Source organism: Martes martes (genome assembly GCF_963455335.1).
Source record: "Martes martes genome assembly, chromosome: 8".
In the NCBI taxonomy this organism is placed as follows: Eukaryota; Metazoa; Chordata; class Mammalia; order Carnivora; family Mustelidae; genus Martes; species Martes martes.
The window spans coordinates 13,897,968-13,919,602 of NC_137895.1; the positions used below are offsets into that span (position 1 = coordinate 13,897,968).

The 21,635-nt window shown below is 48.4% G+C and overlaps 1 protein-coding gene across 4 annotated transcripts in view; it reads left to right on the forward strand.

The window, feature by feature from the left end:
* LARGE1 (LARGE xylosyl- and glucuronyltransferase 1) overlaps nt 1-21,635 on the forward strand; it is a 543,992-nt gene that overhangs the window by 412,622 nt on the left and 109,735 nt on the right. For all 4 annotated transcript variants that reach the window (XM_080810745.1, XM_080810744.1, XM_080810746.1 and 1 more), the window contains exon 7: nt 15,577-15,681. In XM_080810745.1, coding sequence (XP_080666871.1) covers nt 15,577-15,681 — 105 coding nt within the window. The remainder of the gene's footprint in view (nt 1-15,576; nt 15,682-21,635) is intronic.

A 21,635-nucleotide genomic window follows, 5' to 3' on the forward strand; every position in this document is an offset into this window, starting at 1 on the left:
GTTTCCTGTCTTGCTAATTTTGGCCATTCTAACTGGTGTAAGGTGGTAGCTCAATGTGGTTTTAATTTGAATCTCCCTAATGGCTAGTGATGATGAACATTTTTTCATGTGTCTGATAGCCATTTGTATGTCTTCATTGGAGATGTGTCTGTTCATATCTTCTGCCCATTTTTTGATATGACTATCTGTTTTGTGTGTGTTGAGTTTGAGAAGTTCTTTATAGATCCTGGATAGCAACCTTTTATCTGTACTGTCATTTACAAATATCGTCTCCCATTCCGTGGGTTACCTCTTCGTTTTGTTGACTGTTTCCTTTGCTGTGCAGAAGCTTTTGATCTTGATGAAGTCCCAAAAGTTCATTTTCGCTTTTGTTTCCTTTGCCTTTGGAGACATATCTTAAAAGAAGTTGCTGTGGCTGATATCGAAGAGATTACTGCCTATGTTCTCCTCTAGGATTCTGATGGATTCCTGTCTCACGTTGAGGTCTTTTATCTATTTTGAGTTTATCTTTGTGTACAGTGTAAGAGAATGGTCGAGTTTCATTCTTCTACATATAGCTGTCCAGTTTTCCCAGCACCATTTATTGAAGAGACTGTCTTTTTTCCACTGTATATTTTCTCCTGCTTTGTCGAAGATTATTTGACCATAGAGTTGAGGGTCCATATCTGGGCTCTCTACTCTGTTACACTGGTCTATGTGTCTGTTTTTATGCCAGACTTTTTATGAAGCCAGCATTACCCTGATCCCCAAACCAGGCAAAGACCACACCAAAAGGGAGAATTTCGGACCAATATCACTGATGAATATGGATGCTAAGATTTTCAACAAGATCCTAGCAAACAGGATCCAACAGCACATTAAAAAGATTATCCACCATGACCAGGTGGGATTCATCCCTGGGTTACAAGGATGGTTCAACATTCACAAGTCAATCAATGTGATAGAACAAATCAATAAGAGAAGAGAGAAGAACCACATGGTCATCTCAATTGATGCAGAAAAAGCATTTGACAAAATCCAGCATCCATTCCTGATTTAAATGCTTCAAAGTATAGGGATAGAAGGCACATTCCTGAACTTCATAAAATCTATCTATGAAAAACCCACAGCAAATATCATCCTCAATGGGAAAATGCTCGCAGCCTTCCCGTTGAGATCAGGAACACGACAAGGATGCCCACTCTCACCACTCTTGTTCAACATAGTATTAGAAGTCCTAGCAACAGCAATCAGACAACAGAGAAATAAAAGGTATCCAAATTGGCAATGAAGAAGTCAAACTCTCTCTCTTCGCAGATGACATGATACTTTATATGGAAAACCCAAAAGACTCCACCCCTAAACTACTAGAACTCACAGCAATTCAGTAATGTGGCAGGATACAAAGTCAGTGTACAGATATCAGTGGCTTTCTTATACACTAACAATGAAAATACAGAAAGGGAAATTAGAGAATCGATTCTATTTACTATAGCACCAAGAACCATAAGACACCTGGGAATAAACCTAACCAAAGAGGTAAAGGATCTGTACTCGAGGAACTACAGAACACTCATGAAAGAAATTGAAGAAGACACAAAAAGATGGAAGACCATTCCATGCTCTTGGATTGGATGTCTATACTGCCTAGAGCAATCTATACTTTTAATGCCATTCCGATCAAAATTCCACAGGTATTTTTCAAAGAGCTGGAGCAAATAACTTAAAATTTGTATGGAATCAGAAGAGACCCCGAATTGCTAAGGAAATGTTGAAAAACAAAAATAAAACTGGCAGCATCACGTTACCTGATTTCAAGCTTTACTACAAAGCTGTGATCACCAAGACAGCATGGTACTGGGCTGCTTCTAAAAGAAAGAGAGAGAGAAAGAAGGAAGGGAGGGAGGGGGAGAGGAAGAAAAAGAAGCAAGGAAGGAAGGAAGGGAGGGAGGGTGGAGGGAAGAAAGGGAAGGGAAAGGAAGAAAGAAAAATAAGACCCTTGATCTCTAACCCCTCCTAGCATCCCCTAACCCATCTCCCACACAGCAGCAGAATGTTCTTTCCACCCAGACTCCAATCGCACTGGCCCTCGCTGACTGTAGCCGGGGCTGTGTAGCATCCCCATGCTGTACCACCCCCGGGGCAGGGTCCACATTGTCTTTTTTGCACACGGTGCCCAGTGTCCTGTGGCCAGACAGTCCTGCCTGCCTCGGACGCTTCAGTTGTGCCCCCAGTTTGTCCTTCGAAGAGAAGCCTCCTCCCTCTGGGCCTGGCCTTCAAGGCCCCACAGGTCTCCTCCCACTTCCTCTATGGGGTCTGTGTCTCAGCCATGCTGGCCGTTAGTCCCTTGAGTGGTAGTTTTTCTTCCTGACACCAACTTTCGGAGGACACCAAGTGGGCAGCCTACAACTCAGATCTGACACTACTACCTGGAGTTGGCGTCAGACCCCACAAGCTCTCGGACTCTGTCCCTCCGTTGGACTCTGCCTGTGCCCTCAGACACCAGGCATGAGTATCAGGCCCCCGAGTAACCCACACTCCCATTCGACTTGGCTACTGAGTCAGGGCTTCCCTCAACCCCCATCATCACGTAGCTTTGCTATTTGCTAGATCACAGAGCTCAAAAACTCTCTTTACTTACTATTAGTGGTTGATTTTAAAGACTTCAACTCAGGAACAGCCAAATGCAAGAGATGCCTATGGCAAGGTTGGGGGGAGGAGTGTGGAGGTGCCATTCCTTTTCCGAGGGCACCATCCTTGAGCACGAAGATGTGTTCACCAACCCATAAGCTCTCTGAATCCCATCATTTAGAGTCTTTATGGAGGTTTCATTAGCTAAGCATGGTTGATTACATCATTGGCCATTTGTGATGAATTCAGTCTCTGGCCCCTCTCCCCACCCTAGAGGCTGGGCAGTGGGGTGAAAGTCCCAAGCTTCTAATGAAGACTTTGTCTTCTGGCAACTAGCCCTCCATGTAGCTGTCTGGGGGCCCACCAGGAGTCACCTCATTACAACAAAAGATGCTCCTATCACCCTTACCACTCAGGAAATTCCAAGGGACAGAGACCAGGTATCTTTCCGTGACACCGTATCCTTCGTCCTTGTCAAGCTTCCTACTGCAGGGTCTTAACATATACTGTCCCCCTGCCTTGGTACTCTTCCCATCCTCCTTCAGATCACGATCGGATCCTTCTTTCCTCAGATGACCTCCTTGACTAAGTTCCCCTCTTACAGTCCCTGGCAGCAGTTTGACCTCTGACCTCACCTCCCCCAGACCTTCAGGGTCAAGTTTCACACTTGTTGGTGAGACTGTTTAGCAGCCTTGCCCTGTGTCATGGGCTGAATTATCTCTCCCAAAATTCATATGTTGAAGTCCTAACCCCCAGTATCTCAGAACGTGATTGCCTTTGGAGAGAGGGTTTTTAGACGGGTGATGAAATGAGGTCAGTAGGATGAGCCCTCGTGTGATATGACTGGTATCCATATAAGAAGAGGTTAGGACACACAGAGGGACCATGTGAAGACACAGGGAGAAGGCAGTTATTTACAAGCCAAGGAGCAAAGACTCAGAAGAAACAACGCTGCCAACATCTCAGTCTGGGACTTCCAAATAAATTCTGGCCTTTCAGCCACCCCATCTATGGTACCTGTTATAGCAGCCCTAGCAAACTCATACGTCCTAAGCTGCGCTGAGGATGAGGACCATCTCACAATTAACCCACCATTGCATCCCCATAGCCCAGCCTGGTGCTTAACTGATATGTATTCAATAAGTATTTGCTAAGGGAATGAGTGATTGACCTCATGGCAATGACAGAGATCTTCGAAATAGGAAGTTTCATTAACTTGGTACTGAGTAGTCCAGACTGGTGATCCTTCATTATCTTAGTCTCTTTCTGCCAAACTTCCTCTCTGTCCTCTCTGATTGAATGAGCATCCCTCCACCTCTGTAATCTGCCCAAGGACCAGCCTTAAGAAGATAGATTTGGTCCTTAAGCTTCCTGCTGCTCAGATACACCAAAGCCTCTGTTGGCAACTTCCACCTTCCAGGCCATATTCCAAGAATAAAGTTTGCCAGTGTCTGGCCTCCACACACATAGAGTATCAGCAAGCAATAATGCGGTAATCTTGGGAATATTATATGAGGGGAAAAAACTGAGTAATAGCTACCAAAGACCAGGAAATGTTTGCTAATAATGGTAACATTTGATGTCGAACAGTAGTTTACAGTTTACAACATTTTTATTTTACTCTTAAAGTAACCACATGAAAGACCTAAATGTGAGGCATGAATCCATCAAAATCCTTGAGGAGAACACAGGCAGCAACCTTTTTGACCTCAGCCCAGCAACTTCTTCCTAGAAACATCGCCAAAGGCAAGGGAAGCAAGGGCAAAAGTGAACTATTGGGACTTCATCAAGATCAAAAGCTTTTGCACAGCAAAGAAAGCAGTCAACAAAACCAAAGACAACTGACAGAATGGGAGAAGACTTGCAAATGACATATCAGATAAAGGGCTAGTATCCAAAATCTGTAAAGAACTTATCAAACTCAACACCCGAAGAACAAATAATCCAATCAAGAAATGGGCAGAAGACATGAACAGACATTCCTGCAAAGAAGGTATCCAGATGGCTAGCAGACACATGAAAAATTACTCAACATCACTCGGCATCGGGGAAATACAAATCAAGACCCCAGTGAGATACCACCTGACACCAGTCAGAATGGCTAAAATTAACCAGTCAGGAAATGACAAGTGTTGGCAAGGATGTGGAGAAAGGGGAACCCTCCTGCACTGTTGGTGGGAATGCAAGTTGGTGCAGCCACTCTGGAAATAGTATGGAGGTTCCTCAAAAAATTGAAAACAGAGCTACCCTACAACCCAGCAATCGCACTACTGGGTATTTACCCTAAAGATACAAATGTAGTGATCTGAAGGGACACTCGCACCCCAACATTTATAGCAGCAATGCCCACAGTAGCCAAGCTATGGAAGGAGCCTAGATGTCCATCAACAGATGAGTGGGTAAAGAAGATATGGTGTATACACACACACACACACACACACACACACACACACACACAAATATTATGCAGCCATCAAAAAGGACATCTTGCCATTTGCAACAATGTGGGTGGAACTAGAGAGTAGTATGCTAAGCGAAATAAGTCAATCAGAGAAAGACAATTATCATATGATCTCATTGATATGAGGAGTTTGAGAAAGAAGACAGAGGCTCATAGGGGAAGGGAGAGAAGAATGAAACAAGACAAAACCAGAGAGGGAGACAAACCGTAAGAGACTTTTAATCTCAAGAAACAAACTGAGGGTTGCTGGAGTGAAGGGGGGTGGGAGGGATGGGGTGGCTGGGAGATGAACATTGGGGAGGGTATGTGCTATGGTGAGTGCTGTGAATTGTGTAAGACTGATGATTCACAGACCTGTACCCCTGAAACAAATAATACATTATATGTTACTGAAAAAAACAGTACAATAAAAAAAAACCACATGATGGAAACAGGATGACTTTTACCATCATCCACTTTATTTTCTTATTTTTATCTATTAAAATTCAATTTGTTTGGGGTGCCTAGATGGCTCAGAGGGTTAAGCCTCTGCCTTCGGCTCAGGTCATGGTCTCGGGGTCCTGGGATCGAGCCCCACATCGGGCTCTCTGCTCGGCGGGGAGCCTGCTTCCCCCTCTCTCTCTGCCTGCCTCTCTGCCTACTTGTGATCTCCCTTTCTGTGTCAAATAAATAAATAAAATCTTTTTTAAAAAATTCAATTTATTTAACATATGTTGTATTATTAGTTTCAGGGGCAGAATTTAATGATTCACCAGTTGCATATAACACCCAGTGCTCATGGTCCATCAGGGGCCCTCCTTAGTGCCCGTCCCCATTATCCACCTCCTCTCCGGCAACCCTCAGTTTGTTCCCTGTAGTCAAGAGTCTCTTACAGTTTGCCTCCCTTTGTGTTTTTATCTTACTTTTCCTTCCCTTCCCTTCCCCTATGTTCCACATATGAGTGAAATCATATAATATTTGTCTTTCTCTGAGACTTATTTCACTCAACATAATACCCTCTAGTTCCATCCATGTTATTGCAAATGGTGAGATCTCATTCTTTTTGATGGCTGAGTAATATTCCATTGTGTATATATATACACACACACCACATCTTCTTTATCCATTCGTCTTTTGGTAGACATCTGGGCTCTTTCCATAGTTTGGCTATTGTGGACATTGTTGCTATAAACTCTAGGGTACCCCTTTGGATCACTATTTTAAAGAAATAAAAACTAAAGCTCAAAAATCAAGTAGTTTTGGTCCAGGTTGCACAGTTAATACAGTTGACTTTTGATGGGGTTGAATTGAATAATGATGGGCTAGGGGCACCAACATCCTCCCCATCCAACATCCTCCCCAGTCCTGCTCAGGTGAAAAATCTATATATAACTTTGGCTCCCCCAAAACTTACCTACTTATTGCCTGGAAGAATTACTGATCATGTGAATAAGTGATTAGCATGTGTTTTTTTTATGTTACATGTATTCTATCCCGTATTCTTTTTTTTTTTTTAAGACTTTATTTATTTGACAGAGATCACAGGTAGGCAGAGAGGCAGGCAGAGAGAGAGGAAAGGAAGCAGGCTCCCCGCCAAGCAGAGAGCCCGATGTGGGGCTTGATCCCAGGACCCTGGGATCATGACCTGAGCCGAAGGCAGAGGCTTTAACCCACTGAGCCACCCAGGCGCCCCTCTATCCCGTATTCTTACAAGCAAGCAAACTAGAGAAAAGGAAATGTTAAAATCAGAAGAGAAAATACATTTACTGTACTGTACGTATTTATTTAAAAAAAAAATCCGCATGTAAGTGGGCTTGCATGTTCAAACCCAGGTTGTTCAAGGGTCAACTATAATTGGAAAACCCAGAGCTTTTGTGGTGGACTTAGAATCCTACAGATAAGTGCTTTTTCCTGCAAGCCAAGTAGGAAGAGTGAGATGATTTCTCCTAGGTGCTGTCACTAGTGAGCCAAAGGAGTGTCCCTAAATGAAGTATCTGTAAGATGCCAACAAATCATGTTTTCCAAAGAAGATCCAAGGAGTCCATGGATGGAGGTTGTAGCTGGATCCTGCCAGCTCTGCTCCCCTGGCCGAGGCGTCGTCTGAGAGGGGACGGCAGCCAGGCATCGTGGCAATCAGTGTGATAAGAACAGCCTTGGAAGAGAGCCCAACGGCTGGCCCCGTGTTCCTTTTTAGTTTTTCCCATTTCCAAAGACCAAAGATCAGGGAAGGAAGAAGAGAGAAATCATTATTTGAGATCGAGCAGGAGTTTTTTTAAACGATAAATTAAGTTAATGTGGGCCCACATGGGACTGACTTGAGAGGGTCAGGGGCTGAGGGGGACTTGTTCTTACTTCTTGGCAGATGGAATCATTACCTGGACCTTTATTGGATTGTAGACTCTTTTCTGAGCCTCGGGCTGTCCTTCTGTTCTCCCTGGATGCCCTTGGGTAGGAAGTGCTCTCAGCTCAGCGCCCTGGGATTGATGCTGAAGGAAATTAGTCTCAGAGCACCTGATGGACATCAGAGATGCTGCAGGAGCCTGGGCCGTGTGGGCAGGAACAGCTGTGCAGGTTAAATACGCCTTGGCCAGACTTTCTACCCACTCTCTCTTGTTTTGGAGCCTTGCCCACAATGGTGGCACTTGGGGAGGGAGATGCCTTGCAGATTGTTCCTAACGCTGAGTGTAGGTGTGGAAATGCAGGCTTTTGCACAGAGAGATGTGAACACAGCCCAGGCTCTGTGGTCCCAGCCACTGGTCCTTGACAAGTGATGTGACTTCTCTAAACCTTGGTTTCCCTTCCAAATGATACAGATAAGCACAGTGCTCACCTCATGGGGTTGTAAGGTACTCAGAGACAAGGCATGGAGAGCTCATATCCCAGTGCCTGGGCAAAGTGCCCCCCAAAAGGGGGCTGCCCTGAGGAACAGGGGCCTCCATCACAGGGCAGCTGGGTGCACACAGATACAGTGCAGGTGGAGGAAGTATGGGCATGCGGACAGTACAGGAGGAGGGGGATGCTGAGAAAGCTCATTGGGGTGTACAATAGAGACCGCTCAGTCGGGTCGGAAGGGAGCTTTGAGGCCATCCAGTCTGATGCAGAAATCCCCCTCCCCCAGCATGCCTGCTGAGTGACCTCCCTCTCCAAAGGTCCCCAAACCTGTCATGCATGAGAATTAGTGGGGGTGTCTTTGCGAAGAAATCCCCAGGCCTCCCCTCCAGGAGAATCTGCTTCAGGGAGGTTAGGGGTAGGGCCGGGCAGATGATAGCGATCCCATTTGAGAAGCTTTTTGTAGAGATCATAAAATCCAGACTGCAGGGACTGGGTCTGTTTCCTGCAGTGCCATGGCTCCAGCAGTTGGCACAGAGCCCCCTGCACGGTGGGGTCTCGGTGTATACCTGCCGGGTGAGGACGGAATCGTGCAGCCCCTTCCAGAACAAGCCGGTGTTCAGAAACTAGAAAGGCAGCTTGTTTCCGTCTTGGTGAACTCTGATGGAACTCTCACAGTCTTGCTTCTCAGAAGCAAAATCTATCTTCTTCCAATCTTCACTCGTTCAGCCTAATTCTACCTTCTGGAGTGACACAGATTCTAATTTCTCTTAGAAGGGATTATCCCTCAGCTATCGAGGTCAGCAAGGATGGGGTCATTATCTCTAAATGAGATCGGGGTTGCCTGAACAATGAATCAAGCTTCATCACGCACCCCCAAGGCAACCAAATGGTTGACGGAAGGACCTTTTTAACGAGAGCACATGGGTTCCAACTCAAGGCCATGCAGTATGAACGAGAGACACAGAAACCAGCTTGAGGGTCTCAGTGGAGCCCCATGAAATAGAAAACCTTTACCGTTTTCCAGGGAAGGGAACTGAGGAACAAAGAATTTACCCAGGATTACCATTCCAGGCAGGAGAGCTAGAATTTGAACCAGGTAAGAATTACCATTCACATTCCAGGGAAGACGAGGCGGTCAAGTTGGAGAAGCTTGTGCTTGGGGATCATAGCCAGCATAGAATTGGGGGCAGCCCCAGCATTGGGTGGTGTGTCCCTAAACCCCGTGCTCCCCTTCTCTGGGCTCCACCTATAAGAGCAGGCAGTCCCAGAGTGAGTCCTCGGACGGTCGCTGTGCCTGTGAGTGTCTATGATCCCCGAGTGCATTTAGCAGAGCTGAACTAAGGCTGTAGGATCTGTGAAACGTGCAGGTTCAGAAACGGCCCTTTTCAACCCATTCAGGTTGCTTAAATACCCTTTTGTGTGGCATCTTCTAAGCAGATGCTTTATCCTTCCGCACCCACCGGCCGGGGGCACCCGGGGCGGGCACGCAGCAGTTCTTAAAGGATGTTTAGTAGACGGTAATGTGACCCTGTATGTTTTCCTTGTTATTAGCCATCCTGCACCCAGACATGCCCTGAATGGTACTATTAAAGGCTTTCCTATTTTAAAGTAGCTTATTAGAATAAATATGAGGTTGGGAAGTCATTTTGCTTTCTCTGCTGATACTCTGGACAGCCCCTGGTTATAACATTTTAATATTCCCCTGCTGGTGTGAGCAGAACTGATTTGATATGCAACAGCGGTTGGCAGACTCTCTCTGTGCATCGAGGGGCTTTCCTGGGGGTGGGGATAAGAAGACAGCCCCGGGAGCATCTGCGATCAGAGCTATAACTACCTGTTCCTGGTGTTTACCTGGAGAGGTTAACCTGTAAGCATCCACTTCCATCCCGTTCAGAAAGAGTTTACCGGCTCCACATGGGCCAGGATGGTCGATGATACATTATACTAACTTTTCATCCATCCATCCACACTCTGCTGGGCCCTGGAGCGTTAAAGCTTTTTAATCAAGGAAGCAAAATGATCAGATTTGCACTTTCAAAGTATTTCTGCGTAGGCAGAATGGAACGGCAAGGCCCCCCGGAGGGAAAAGTGATCCAGTGTGATCTGCCAAGCCATCTGGGAAGGAGATGGATTGAGGGGCTGATAGGGCAGGGTAGAGGACGGGTCTGAGAAACCGCGGATAAAATTGGTGGGATTTGGTTATGGCAAGGATGTGGAGAGCAAGGATTTCACAGGAGAAGCTCTGGGAAGTCAGCTGAGCTGGGCTGGAGATGGGGGATTGACTTCCTGTCCGTGGTATCAGAGGCCACTGGAGTAGATCCTGTCATCCAGGGAGAGACTGTAGAAGACGAAGAAAAGGGAGCTAAGGACAGGAGTTGGGGAGCACCAGCATTAAGGGGAGGCAGGGAAAGAATGTTCCGAGGGGGGAAAGCAGCCAAGAGACTAGTGTCACAGAAGCTGATGGCTTCAGAAAGGCCCGGGAGGGTTGGGGTTATGGCCAGCAGGATGGGGTGGGGTGGTAAGGCCACATTTGCTGGGACGTCTCAGACACCATGCACAAAGTGACCGTCACTATTGGAGGTGGGGACAGGGCAATGCCTCAGGTGAGCACCTACCAGGACCCATGCACTCAACCTGTGTCGTGTGATCTGCACATCTGTTCTTGGAGACGGGAGATGGATTCTGGTCTTGCTTTACAGTAAAAAAAAAAAAAAAGGCTCAGAAAAAGTCAGACCCTGGCCAAGCCCTGCAGAACTGGAGCTGGAACCTTCCTCAGCCTGGGTTGCAATCCCTTTGCCTTTCTGATTTGCCATCCTGCCTTGCCTCCCACCCGGTGGCCTGGCCTGTCCGTGCCCCTCCTGCTCCGTGGAAGTGCCCTGCTCCTGGGGCCTCACCTCCTGAACAGAGCTCTGCCTCGAGCCCGAAGCCGCGGAGGGAGGGAGTGAGGGGAGTTCCCAGCCTGGAGCCATCCGTCTGCGGGCTGGTGACACCGACACCGGGGCCCCAGCAGAATAGCAAGCTTGTTCGCTCTTGTCTGGCTGTTAGTGGTGATGTATGAATAAGCAAAGAAGACAGCTTCATTTTCATAAGTTAACTTGTGCCTGGAGTAAGGAAGACGGGGAACAGCGCACTTAATCATAACCACAGGGCCGCACAGAAAACAATGACAAAGCCTTTTCTGTTAGTCACGGTGTTTTATTGTAATAACTCCTAAGAAGACGAGACGGTGCGGAGTGCTGAGGGAGGCAGCACGCCAGCAGCCCGGGTCCTCCCCCGCACCTCCCGCAAAGAGGAGTCCCCTGAGAATTGACCTCTTAATGGGACGGCAGGCCTCGTGGGCTCGCATCGTGCAGGCTGAAGCTTTAGACGTGGACCACTGGAGACCAGATGCCTCCTGGCTTATGAGCTGGGGTTGGCAGGGCTGGAAAGGATGATTGTCACCAGGGAGCGGTGGGGCCGCTGCCTGGAAGGGTGTTGTGTTGTGAGGTAGCACTGTTCTCAGGGAATCCTGGGAGTGTGGAGGGCTGTGTAGACGGGGCAGGTGGAGGCCGTCATCGTGCACCAAAGGAGACGGTAAGCGACCCGGGAGGCGCCCAGCCGGCATCCCCCACCATCCCCCGCCTCCATGATTCCCTGTCCTCTGTTCCTCCGACTTCTCAGTATTTCTGCCACCACGAGGACCATGCCGCTTCATAATTGTTTATCTTCCTCCTCTTCCAGCTGCCTCTGCGGCAACGACCGTGTTTTATTTGTCTTCGATTCCGTAGTCTGTTGTGTGGTCTCTGACACAGCAGACCCTCCGCCCATGCGAAACTAAAGCAGCGTCTAGGCAGAATAAGGACCAGGTCAGCTAAGGAAGGAGCTGGGGAGGTGGGTAAAGCCATAGATGCCTGAATCCAGGCCGATGGGGCAGAAGTGGGGCCGGAGAATCCTGGGTGTACTGGTTTTCCAGGCATTGTTAGTGGTAACATTTGAATAAGCACAAAACACAAAATTAACTTGTGCCTCAAGAGAAAGAAGTTAATGCTAAGGTATGTCCTGTGTTTTAAGTTCCCTTTATAAGTGAATGAACTCGTAGGCACTGAGAGGTTAGGTAACTTGTTTGAGGTCACACAGCTGATAAGCTGAGGAGCCAGGATTTGAACCTGGACAGTCTGGCTCTGGCATTCCTTTTCTTCATCACTTCTCTGTCCTCAAGGAGCATAACACAGGAGGCTCCACTGAGTTCTGCTGGTCTGTGGGCAAGATTTAGATGCCATCTAGGAAACCCCACAATGAACCCCACAATGAGCCTCACCCCCTCCCATAGAAGGGACAGAGCTTTCAGACCTGGATCAATAATTCTCTGACTTCAAAGTGCTTTCCAATTACCTGGCGCTTTTGTGATGCAGATGTCTAGACCCAATGGCCGGAATTCCGGTCTGTCTGCCAGGGGCTGAAAGGTGTCGAGTGCTGTATGAGTGATAGCTGTTTTTAACCAGCATCCTCCAGGCTTACCTGGAACCTTTGGAAAGAGCATTTTGCTCTCCCCTCGTTCACCAAGATCGACACCTCCTCCCACTCCGCTCTGTCTGGCGGGTCTGGCATCTTTCTCGCCCTTACGGGAAACTGCAGAGGGGGAGTGACAGCCCCCGGACACACCGGTATGCCCGCTGCTCTGCTGAAGTTTGAGCTCAAGGTCTCGGTCTCCAGAGGAAGAGTGAGACGCATGGTGAACTTCAAGTCGTGTTCTCCAGACTCCCCTGCTCTCAGTCTGCACCTGGGCTGCATAGCTCACGATGGCTGCAAACAAGTCTTTTGCACACGCCAGCCCTCTTAGAAGGTTTAAAAAAAAATCCTTCATTAGCAACAGGATAGCGGTAATTTTAGTACCCATTGGTTGAGGAAATGCAAATTGGTAAACAGCTTCCAAGCCTTTGCGTTGCTTTTTTAGACAGATCCGTTAGCTGCTCTGTCGATGATTAAAATGGTAGCTCGGTTTTGCAAGTGGGCTTGTGAAGCCCCTGCCCCGTTTGGTGCGTCAGGGGCTGGAATGTATGGAGTGCTGTGTTAAGTGGTGGCTATTTAACTAGCATCATCTGGGCTCATCCAGAAGCCTCGGAAAGAGAGCAGGCCCGTCTATGAGGGTTTCTTTGGATGTCATCAGGGACAACAGCTAGGTCCTTCTAGAACTTTACTGAACTGTGATCGGGGTTTTGGCATGATGAATACCTACAGTAAGTCCTCTAGCTTGCAATAATAGGTGACATTTTGCTCGGTTTTTGTTTTGTTTTGTTTTTGTTTTTGTTTTTTTACCAATAAATTGGTTCAGTATCTGGGAATGGGGGGTTCGTATCCTCTGTTAATTCTCTCATGCCTTGACACTTATCTAAATAAGAATTCTGGGAGAACGTGTGGATCTTGGTGGATGAGGGGAGGGCAGATGCTCTGCAGCTTTGAAAATGCGGGGATGCTAACACACACACTAGTGTTTACGGAGCTCCGAGTCGGGAGAGGGTTACCCACAAGATGTCATGGACTTTGCAGACATTTATAGCATTGATACGAAGCCCTTGCCCTTGGACTGGTGGAGGGGGGCATATTTTTACCCCTGTGGTGTGGGTACCTGCGTGTCACCCATCTGTCCTTGACGGGGCGTAAGTCGGCTGATGGCCAAAAGTGCCAGGAGTGCTGGGTAGAGCCGTCTCCCGCCTCAGGGGCGAGCCAAGGGAAAGGTTCACACTCAGGGGTGTTCACAGCTGGCTTCGGGCTGGAGACACGCTGGAAGGGATTCCGGGCAGGAATTGGCCAAGGGTAAGGGCACTTCCTGCCAAGCGAGAGCTGTAGGAGCAAGAACCAGAAGGGAGAACGCAAGCAACTGAACTGTATACATTTGCTTGTGGCAGGAATGAAGTGTGGCTACGTAGAGAAAGCTTCTGAGGAAGTAGATCAGGGTCAAACATAATGCATGGAACGCCAGAGCACAGAATTTGGACTTTCAGGTGGCTGAAGAGGACCTTACCCTAAATTCAGTGAAAGACCATTCCCCTCTTGTCATTTCTGAGCACGTCGTGCCCTCCATTATATCGAACCTGGGGTCCTTGGTAATCGTGAACCAGCTCCCCCTAGGACTCTGCCACCCTCTGCCCCCACCCTCCCCAACCATCGTGCAAGATCATCACGTGAGCTCTCGAATGAGGTCCCGGCCTCCATTCGTGGCACACGGCTTTCTCAGCTGAGGACAACCTGCCTACAGATCTCACCGTGTTCTGTGAGCATCACGAGCTTGTCGCAGTGGAAATGATCCGCTCTTGCCCGTCCTGAGTTGGTGATGGGTTTTTCTGAGGGATTCTACACGGTGTGGATGTGATCGTATACAATGACAAAGTGGGTGGTAGTATTTTTCCCATGCGTCTAATTTATGTATTTGTGCTGGGGTGATGATTTAGATAGGAGCTCGATAAATTGATCAAATAAATTACACCGGACCCACACAGCATCATTTCAGGGAGCTGTCATCACACCAGGGAGGTTCTATATCACGCGGCGTGGGGTACCGGGAGAACCGCTCTGTTTTTCTTAACATGTTGCTGGGCTTTCATTTGGTCAGAAAGGTCTGTATTTCTCGGATTGGCCAATAATATAAAGATTTTAGCCCCAGAAGGCATTGGTTAGCTGCAGATGACAGTGATTATGAGTCATGGGACACTTTGCAAGTTAGACTGTCCACGTCTCAGTTTCTTTTCCTATACCATGTGAATTTTTTTTTTTTTAATTCCTGCCTCCAACACTTGTAGTAAAGGTAAGCGAGACTGCACCGAGACAGTGGAAGGAATCTGGGCGTCAGACAAATACTGAATTATGTGTCGGCTCCCCCATAATCATGCAGATCACAGTCCTGGGGAACCTCGGGTCTCCCCTCGGTCTCTATAGAGACCGGGTCTCTATAGAACCTGGTCTATAAAATAGTTGATTGTTGGTCCAAGGGAATATCTTCTGCAAATGGCGTGGTAGGGTTGTCTCGTGGAAGGCATCAGGAGCTGAGGCCCTGCTCGCCCCACGTAGAAGGCCTGGGGTCCCAGGAGCGGGATGCTCTAAGAGCTGGAGAGGAGGACCGACTCACCTACGATGCTGAGTTGCTAAGAGGCCTGGCTCACCTGTGCTGTTGGCCCCGATGCACCAGACACGTAACTCAAGATCAAGGGGCTATGAGAGGAAGAACACTGTGGGGGGAGCTGCCGCCGGAAGGGGGCTCCTGTCTGTGAGCCTCCATCTCCCGCACCAAGGGCACATTTTCCCTCTGTTGGCAGCAGGTGGTCTCCATGGACACCCAGAAAGCCAGCGAACTAGCGTCTGATGGGGACTCTTGTAGCTGGAATTTGAAGTGTGCCAGTCAAGACAGAGGTGTTGCTTGACTTAAGGGATGGTTGGACTGATGGTTGCCTGGTCGGTTGGGGCTTCTGGCTGGATCAGAGAGGAACTGGGTGACCTTGGGCAAGGTAATTAGCTACCCTGGGCAGCCTCCAGGTGGCGGGACTGGCCAAGTGTGAGAAGTAAAGACGGTCCTATAAGTGAAGCACGGAGATCGGGGCCTGGCACTTGCTAACGAAAGCCACGGTGGTGATGACGCACCGTGACTGTATCTCCAGCTCAGCGCGCACCGGCACACGCAGCCTGGCTTCTTCTAAGACCTTTGCTTTCTCTGCACTTTCCAGGTCAGCAGGTTCTGGGCTTGGTCGAGAACCAGAGTGACTGGTACCTGGGAAACCTGTGGAAAAATCACCGCCCTTGGCCTGCGCTTGGAAGGGGCTACAACACAGGTAAATCGTGAGCGTGGCGCGTGCGTGGCGGGTGTTTTGGAAGGTGACGTGAGGGCTCAGTGCTCCTTCCTCTGAGGGAGGAGGCAGGCAAAGCACAGGAGGGGGCCACCTGGCTGCCTGAATTCTGCAGCGGACAGTACATACGCGACTGACCTTCTAGTTCTTTCTTGTAGCCACACCTCCAAGCACAGAGCTGTCAGACCCTGGCTGGCGGTGTCAGTCTCACCAAAAAGCCTTCCTCCTGACTAACCTTCAGACCTAGATCCCGTAGGGCTTTTTAAGGAATCTGACCTGTAGGTTCCTTGGCCCTACGGATACAGAGATGGTTCTGCCGTGACAAGGAACCGCTGTGTTCTTTGTCAGATGTTTCTGCTTCTCAGCACCACAGAAATTTATTTTCCTCACATTCCGTGTCCGTGTTAGGCTCGCTGGTCTGTGCTCACCATAGGCATTCAGGATTCCTCTGGATTCAAACTTCCTTGTATGGGGGGGAAAGTAGCAGATGTCCTGTTGACTCTGAAAGTCTCTGGTCAGAAGTGATGTAACTTCTGCTAATATCTCAGTGGCAAAAGCATGTCTGTGAATGATATCATTCATTCATTCCGTACTCAGCAACTGTGTCTGGAGTAGTTAGGGTGTCCTAGACCCTGTGCCACGTGGGCCACATACGGCCCATGACCTCATATTGCGTATCGATAAGAAATGAGATGGGACGCCTGGGTGGCTCAGTTGGTTAAGCGGCTGCCTTCGGCTCAGGTCATGATCCCAGTGTCCTGGGATCGAGTCCCACATCGGGCTCCTTGCTCGGCGGGGAGCCTGCTTCTTCCTCTGCCTCTGCCTGCCACTCTGTCTGCCTGTGCTTGCTCACTCTCTCTCTCTAACAAATAAATAAATTAAAAAAAAAAATTTAAAAAAAAAAGAAAAGAAATGAGAGCGGCCTCCCTCTCCTTAAGCTCTGGCCTGCCAGTGTTTGCTTTTCACCATGCTTCTGGATCCTTCTGCGCTTTCCCCTTCATCATCCTCTTTGCCACTGCTTTGGCAGCCTGTTCTCAAAGGATGCAGACGTGTGATCTGTGTCGGGACTGGAACTTGGAGCTCAGGGAGCAGTAGGTTTGGTCAGGCCCAGAAGGACTGGAACCTGGCATCTGAGATCAGCTGTCCTGGGGTGGGGCAGGTGTCTAGGGATGGTGCCACCCATAGCGTCCTGGAGCCTAAGGCCAGCCTAAAGTCAACACTGAGAGCTGAGGGTAAGACTCCAGAGAGGTCAGGTGCAAATACAGGGGCCCCAGAGGCCAAAGGAAAAATGGAGGACAGTCAAGCTTCCAGAGGTGAGAGTTCAGACATGGGGTCATAGTGGGGTCAATGCTGGAGGAAGACAAGGGAAAAAAGGTTCAGAGTCAATGTCCTTAGGAGCCAGACAGATACCAGTCAGGGAGCCCCGTGAAGGCCATCCTTTGAGATGGGGGACATACCTTAGCTGACATTTGCCAGAACATCCAGACATGCCTCACTCTATGGAATTTTTTCCTGTGACACCTTCCAGACTTAACAGCCCGGAGGGGTTGCAGTGGAAGAATTTGAACCAGCAACCTTCCGCCCACCTCCTGGAAGCGCCCCCCAGGGCCACCAGCTATGCTGGGCCCTAACGCTTGAGTTGCTGGACAGTGAGGAAGTCTGAGCAGCCCCCGAGAGGAGCCAGGCCGCTCTGAGCAGCAGCTCTCCGCTAGCTGGTCTAGACATATTTTAATAATGGCTAAGGCAGTGTCTCAGCGTCCCAGCCGAGTCGGCACCGGGAGCTTTCTGGGTGTTAATCTTATTTGATCCTCACACTAACCCACCAGGCAGGTGCTATTCTTATCTCTACTTTGAACACCGGAAACTCACACTGAGAGAGGTTGAGGCTCTAGTCTGATCGGTAAGGAGGCTGCCTTGTTCACGACTAACCTCCCTCGCTTGAACTTCAGTGGTTCCAGGATCAAGAATACCATCAAACGTGGACTCTGTCTTTGAAGCATCTGGAGAGGGGCCTGGGATTTGGCCCCCTAAGAAAGCCTCCAGATTGTTTCTGGAACAGGAGTGTCTGCTCTGAAAGGTGGCACTCTGTTTCACCTCCCAGCAAACCCTCCTGGGGGCTTTCTCAGTGCACTTGAGGCTGGACCTTTAGGAACCCACTGCAGAGCCAATAAGATGTGCCCCCCCCCCCCACCGACCCCATACTTTCCTTTGGGCAGCGAATTATCAGGCCATGTTGATCTTGTGGCAAAGCCAGGATTCCTAACACATCTCCTCCAGGCTCCTGCAAAGCTGGAGACGCCCATGTTTGTTGGGTGGGAGAAGGGAAATCGCAGGTAAACCCTGGTGTGTGTTGAGTCTATCTTCCTCCCAGAATAATAGACAACGTCACGCAGATACCCTGCATCGAGACATCGGGGTTATGGTTTTCTGCGTAAACCAAACACACTGGTCATCAGTCCGGGTTTGCAGGCAGAAGAGAAATGGGGCACGCGGGGAATTTATTATGTCAAAAATGATACGTCCCCTCCTGCCTCTCCCGTTTGACTTCAGCACAAGGTCAGGAGAGACACAAGGATCTAAACCACCTCCAGTCCCCACGTGTGATGCCAAAGGCAGTGAGTTACTTCCCTTGCCCACTGGTACTTAAAGTGCAGAGCCGATGAGGAAAGCCCTGTTAGAAATGATGTGTCCATTTAAATAAGCCAGTGACACCAAGTGATCATTATAAAAGGATTTATGCGACATCAGAATGCACTGGCTTTCGTGATGGGGATTTGTTATTTTAAGACTCAGAATTGTACCACACGTCTGCGCATGAGTCATGCAACACTTAGATTCTCATGGAAATTGAGCACGCTGTGGGGAGGGCGCCCGCTTGCCCTAAATCCCAGCACGCAGCAGGCCTTCGAGAAGGGGACTCTCCAGCGAAGCCCCGCACTGAGCCTTCAGCTTGGGGTGGGCAGACGCTGGGAGATCCACACGCTGGAATCGCCATTCAGCCGCTAAATGTCCACATAGGTTGAGCCAAGGTGGTTTACCTCCTTGAGTTTACCTCCTCGTTCTCTGCCTTGTACGATAGGATAACAGAGCCCAGGATGGGGGAATTAACAAGGTAAGTAGGTCAACAAGCCAGCCTTTATAGCCACAAAACAAGGGCGCAGTATACCTCCGTCTCTGTCCTCTTGGGTTTTTTCTGCCACCTATCCTCTCAGGGAATGGAATCCATTCTCTGCTCTAAAAATGGTGGTTATATGAAGTTTGCTAAGGTCTTCAAAGCCCTCAGGTCAGACAAAACCAGAACAAAACACTAAGCTTCTTTGCTTTTCCTTAAATGTAATGCAGCCACCTAGTACTTTTTTCTTTTTCCCATACCTGGAAAAGGTTGCCTTTTCATATCATTTTAGAAAAAGTGATGATTTTTACTTCATATGTAAGCTTCCTGACTGTGTTTTACTTTAAAAATCCCCAGAAAAAAAAAAAGGCATAAAATGTTTGAGTTGAAAAATCTGCCTTCAAGAGGCAACTGTATCACTTTTCGACTCGTTCCTTTTGGACAACTACTCCAGCTCTCTGAGCCTTGGGTTTCTTTCTGTGAATGGAGAATGGTAAGCCCACCCCCATCCCCCCAGCCCTTTGGTGGAGGCTCCTCGGTGGTAATGTAGCTTCAAGAGCCTGATAGACCAAAGTGCATTAGGAAGGAAGTTGTGGCATTTATTTCTCTTCCTGACCATAGCTTAGCTGGGCAACTGTTTGCAAGTAATTTAGATTCATCCCCATTTATCAAGTTCAACTGCACCCACCAGTCATGAGAGCAGGTGCTTGACTCTGCATTATCGTCATTAATTCCTTGAATTGTCTTGCACGGTAGACATTCCCCTGGAAACAGCCAGCCAGCTTCCTCCTTCCTCTTCCTGGTTTTCCTTCCCGGTCATCTGGCACGAAGCCCACAGGGCCTAAAAGATTAGAGAAGATCTGCTTGCCATCTTCTACCTGCGCCCCTCCCTTCTTACCTGAGCTGTGTACAACTTAATTCCATCTTCACAGAACTGCTAAAGCCACAGCCCGGCTCAGGGGCCTCACCATAAGCGTTCAGGTGGAATTAAAGGGCCCCTCCCCCAGCCTCGCATGGAGATGGGATCATCCCCGACGGCTCTGTCCACCCGTCATCTAGGTGCAGGAAGCTGTCATTCACCAGCATTCAGCAGTTTGCAAGACTTTTTTTTTTTAAACAAGATTATGACAGGCCTCATTAAGATTCAGCCCACTTCAGTTCCTGCGTTGATGGTGATAATCTTAAAAACAAACACCAGCCAAGAAGAGAAGGGGAAGGAAAGCTACAGGTAGCAGGTGACTGGAGATGATGGGGTAAGGGAAGGCAAGCCAGGGGAAAGGAGATGGCTGCCTTACAGAGAGGTGTGGTCACGTACAGTCCCAAAAGTTACTCAAGGACGAGATGCGTCCTCCCTGAATTGAAGGACATCCTATTAACCAGAGGATGTGGTTTAAGAAACTGTTTAAAAATAAAATGTATCCCGTTCCTTTCAGTCTCCAAACTAGGCCAGAGACTGACAGATGGAGACCTGGCTCTCGAGGGAGGGAGGAAGGATTTCTCTAGGAATCCTTATCCACAGAACAATAAAATGGGGACATTCAAGGACTGACTCACCTCTGTGGCTGGAGGAAAGCGGAGAAGGAGAAGCCAGACGCCATGGTGATTCCATGGCAGGGATTCAAAAGGAGCCTACATCTGGCCATTGGCCAGAGAACTGCTAAACACACAGCTCTCGTGAGCTGACCACAAGTGTGGGATGCAAGCTGACCCTTTGCTGTGCCCCCAACATCCAGTTTTCTGCAGCCCTAGGCAAGTCTGTCCATTTCCCAGAACCCTCCTTGACTCTTGGCCCAAGAACCAAGAACTGTTTATGCTCTAAAGGAATATCGTCCCTGGATGATTTCTGTCTGTAATAATTGCATCCAGAGAAACTAGCTTTAGGTGTAGTTCATTCATTCAGCACCTGCTCCTGAATGCCTACGTTCTGGGTCGAAAAAGATTTTTTAAAAATGAGTGCTACCAAGAACCTTCCTTTAAGAAGATTGTAGTTTCGTGGAAAGAGTTTACATATCCCACAAATGAACTTAGTGTGACTTGAGTCCCTGGAATGATCGAGATTCAGAGTTGAATGCCAACCTTGCAATAAACCCAGACCGGCATTTTCTAGACTGATTCCATAAGGCATTGCAAGAGATGTCACTATGTCTTTAGAAACTGTGGACTGATAACGTTGAGAAATCTACACCCTGTATCTTTCCCTTAGAGCTTCAAGTTGCATATTGGTTTATTAGAGATCCTGGAACGTCCGAGAGTAAGGGAAGCTGTCCAACCCAGCAGCACCTCCCACTCTCGTTCAGTCCTAGAGCTATGGAAATAAGTTAAAGGGAAAACAAAAAAAAAACAAACAAAAAACAAAACAAAAAAAAAAACCTCCTGCACTAATTCTGGGGACAGGGATTATCACTTTTTGAGCTCTGTATCCCAAGCGCGTGTCACAGAAGAGCTGAAATAGAGTTTGTAGAATAAGCCCAGAGAAAGATGCTTGGCATTCGAGGAATGGTTCTCTCACTGTTTTGTACAGTATTCGTGTAAGGATGGAGACCTGTTCTTACTGCACCTTCTAGGTCAACATCCTGTGTGTCATTGCATGTCCAAAGCCAGTCACCAGTCCTCCGAAATGTTCTTCCCGAATGAGGGAATTGTGTGGATGACCTTCCGCCATCCTGATTGGTTGGCCATTTCTGGGTAGCTCCGGCTTTGCTCTGTGGGGGCGACGCTCTGACCTGAATGATACGCTCTGGATGTTATCAGACCATCAGAAGTTCATGCCTCTCGCTGTACACTCAGTCCACTCTTCTGAATCATTCAGAATGTCTACTTAGAACAT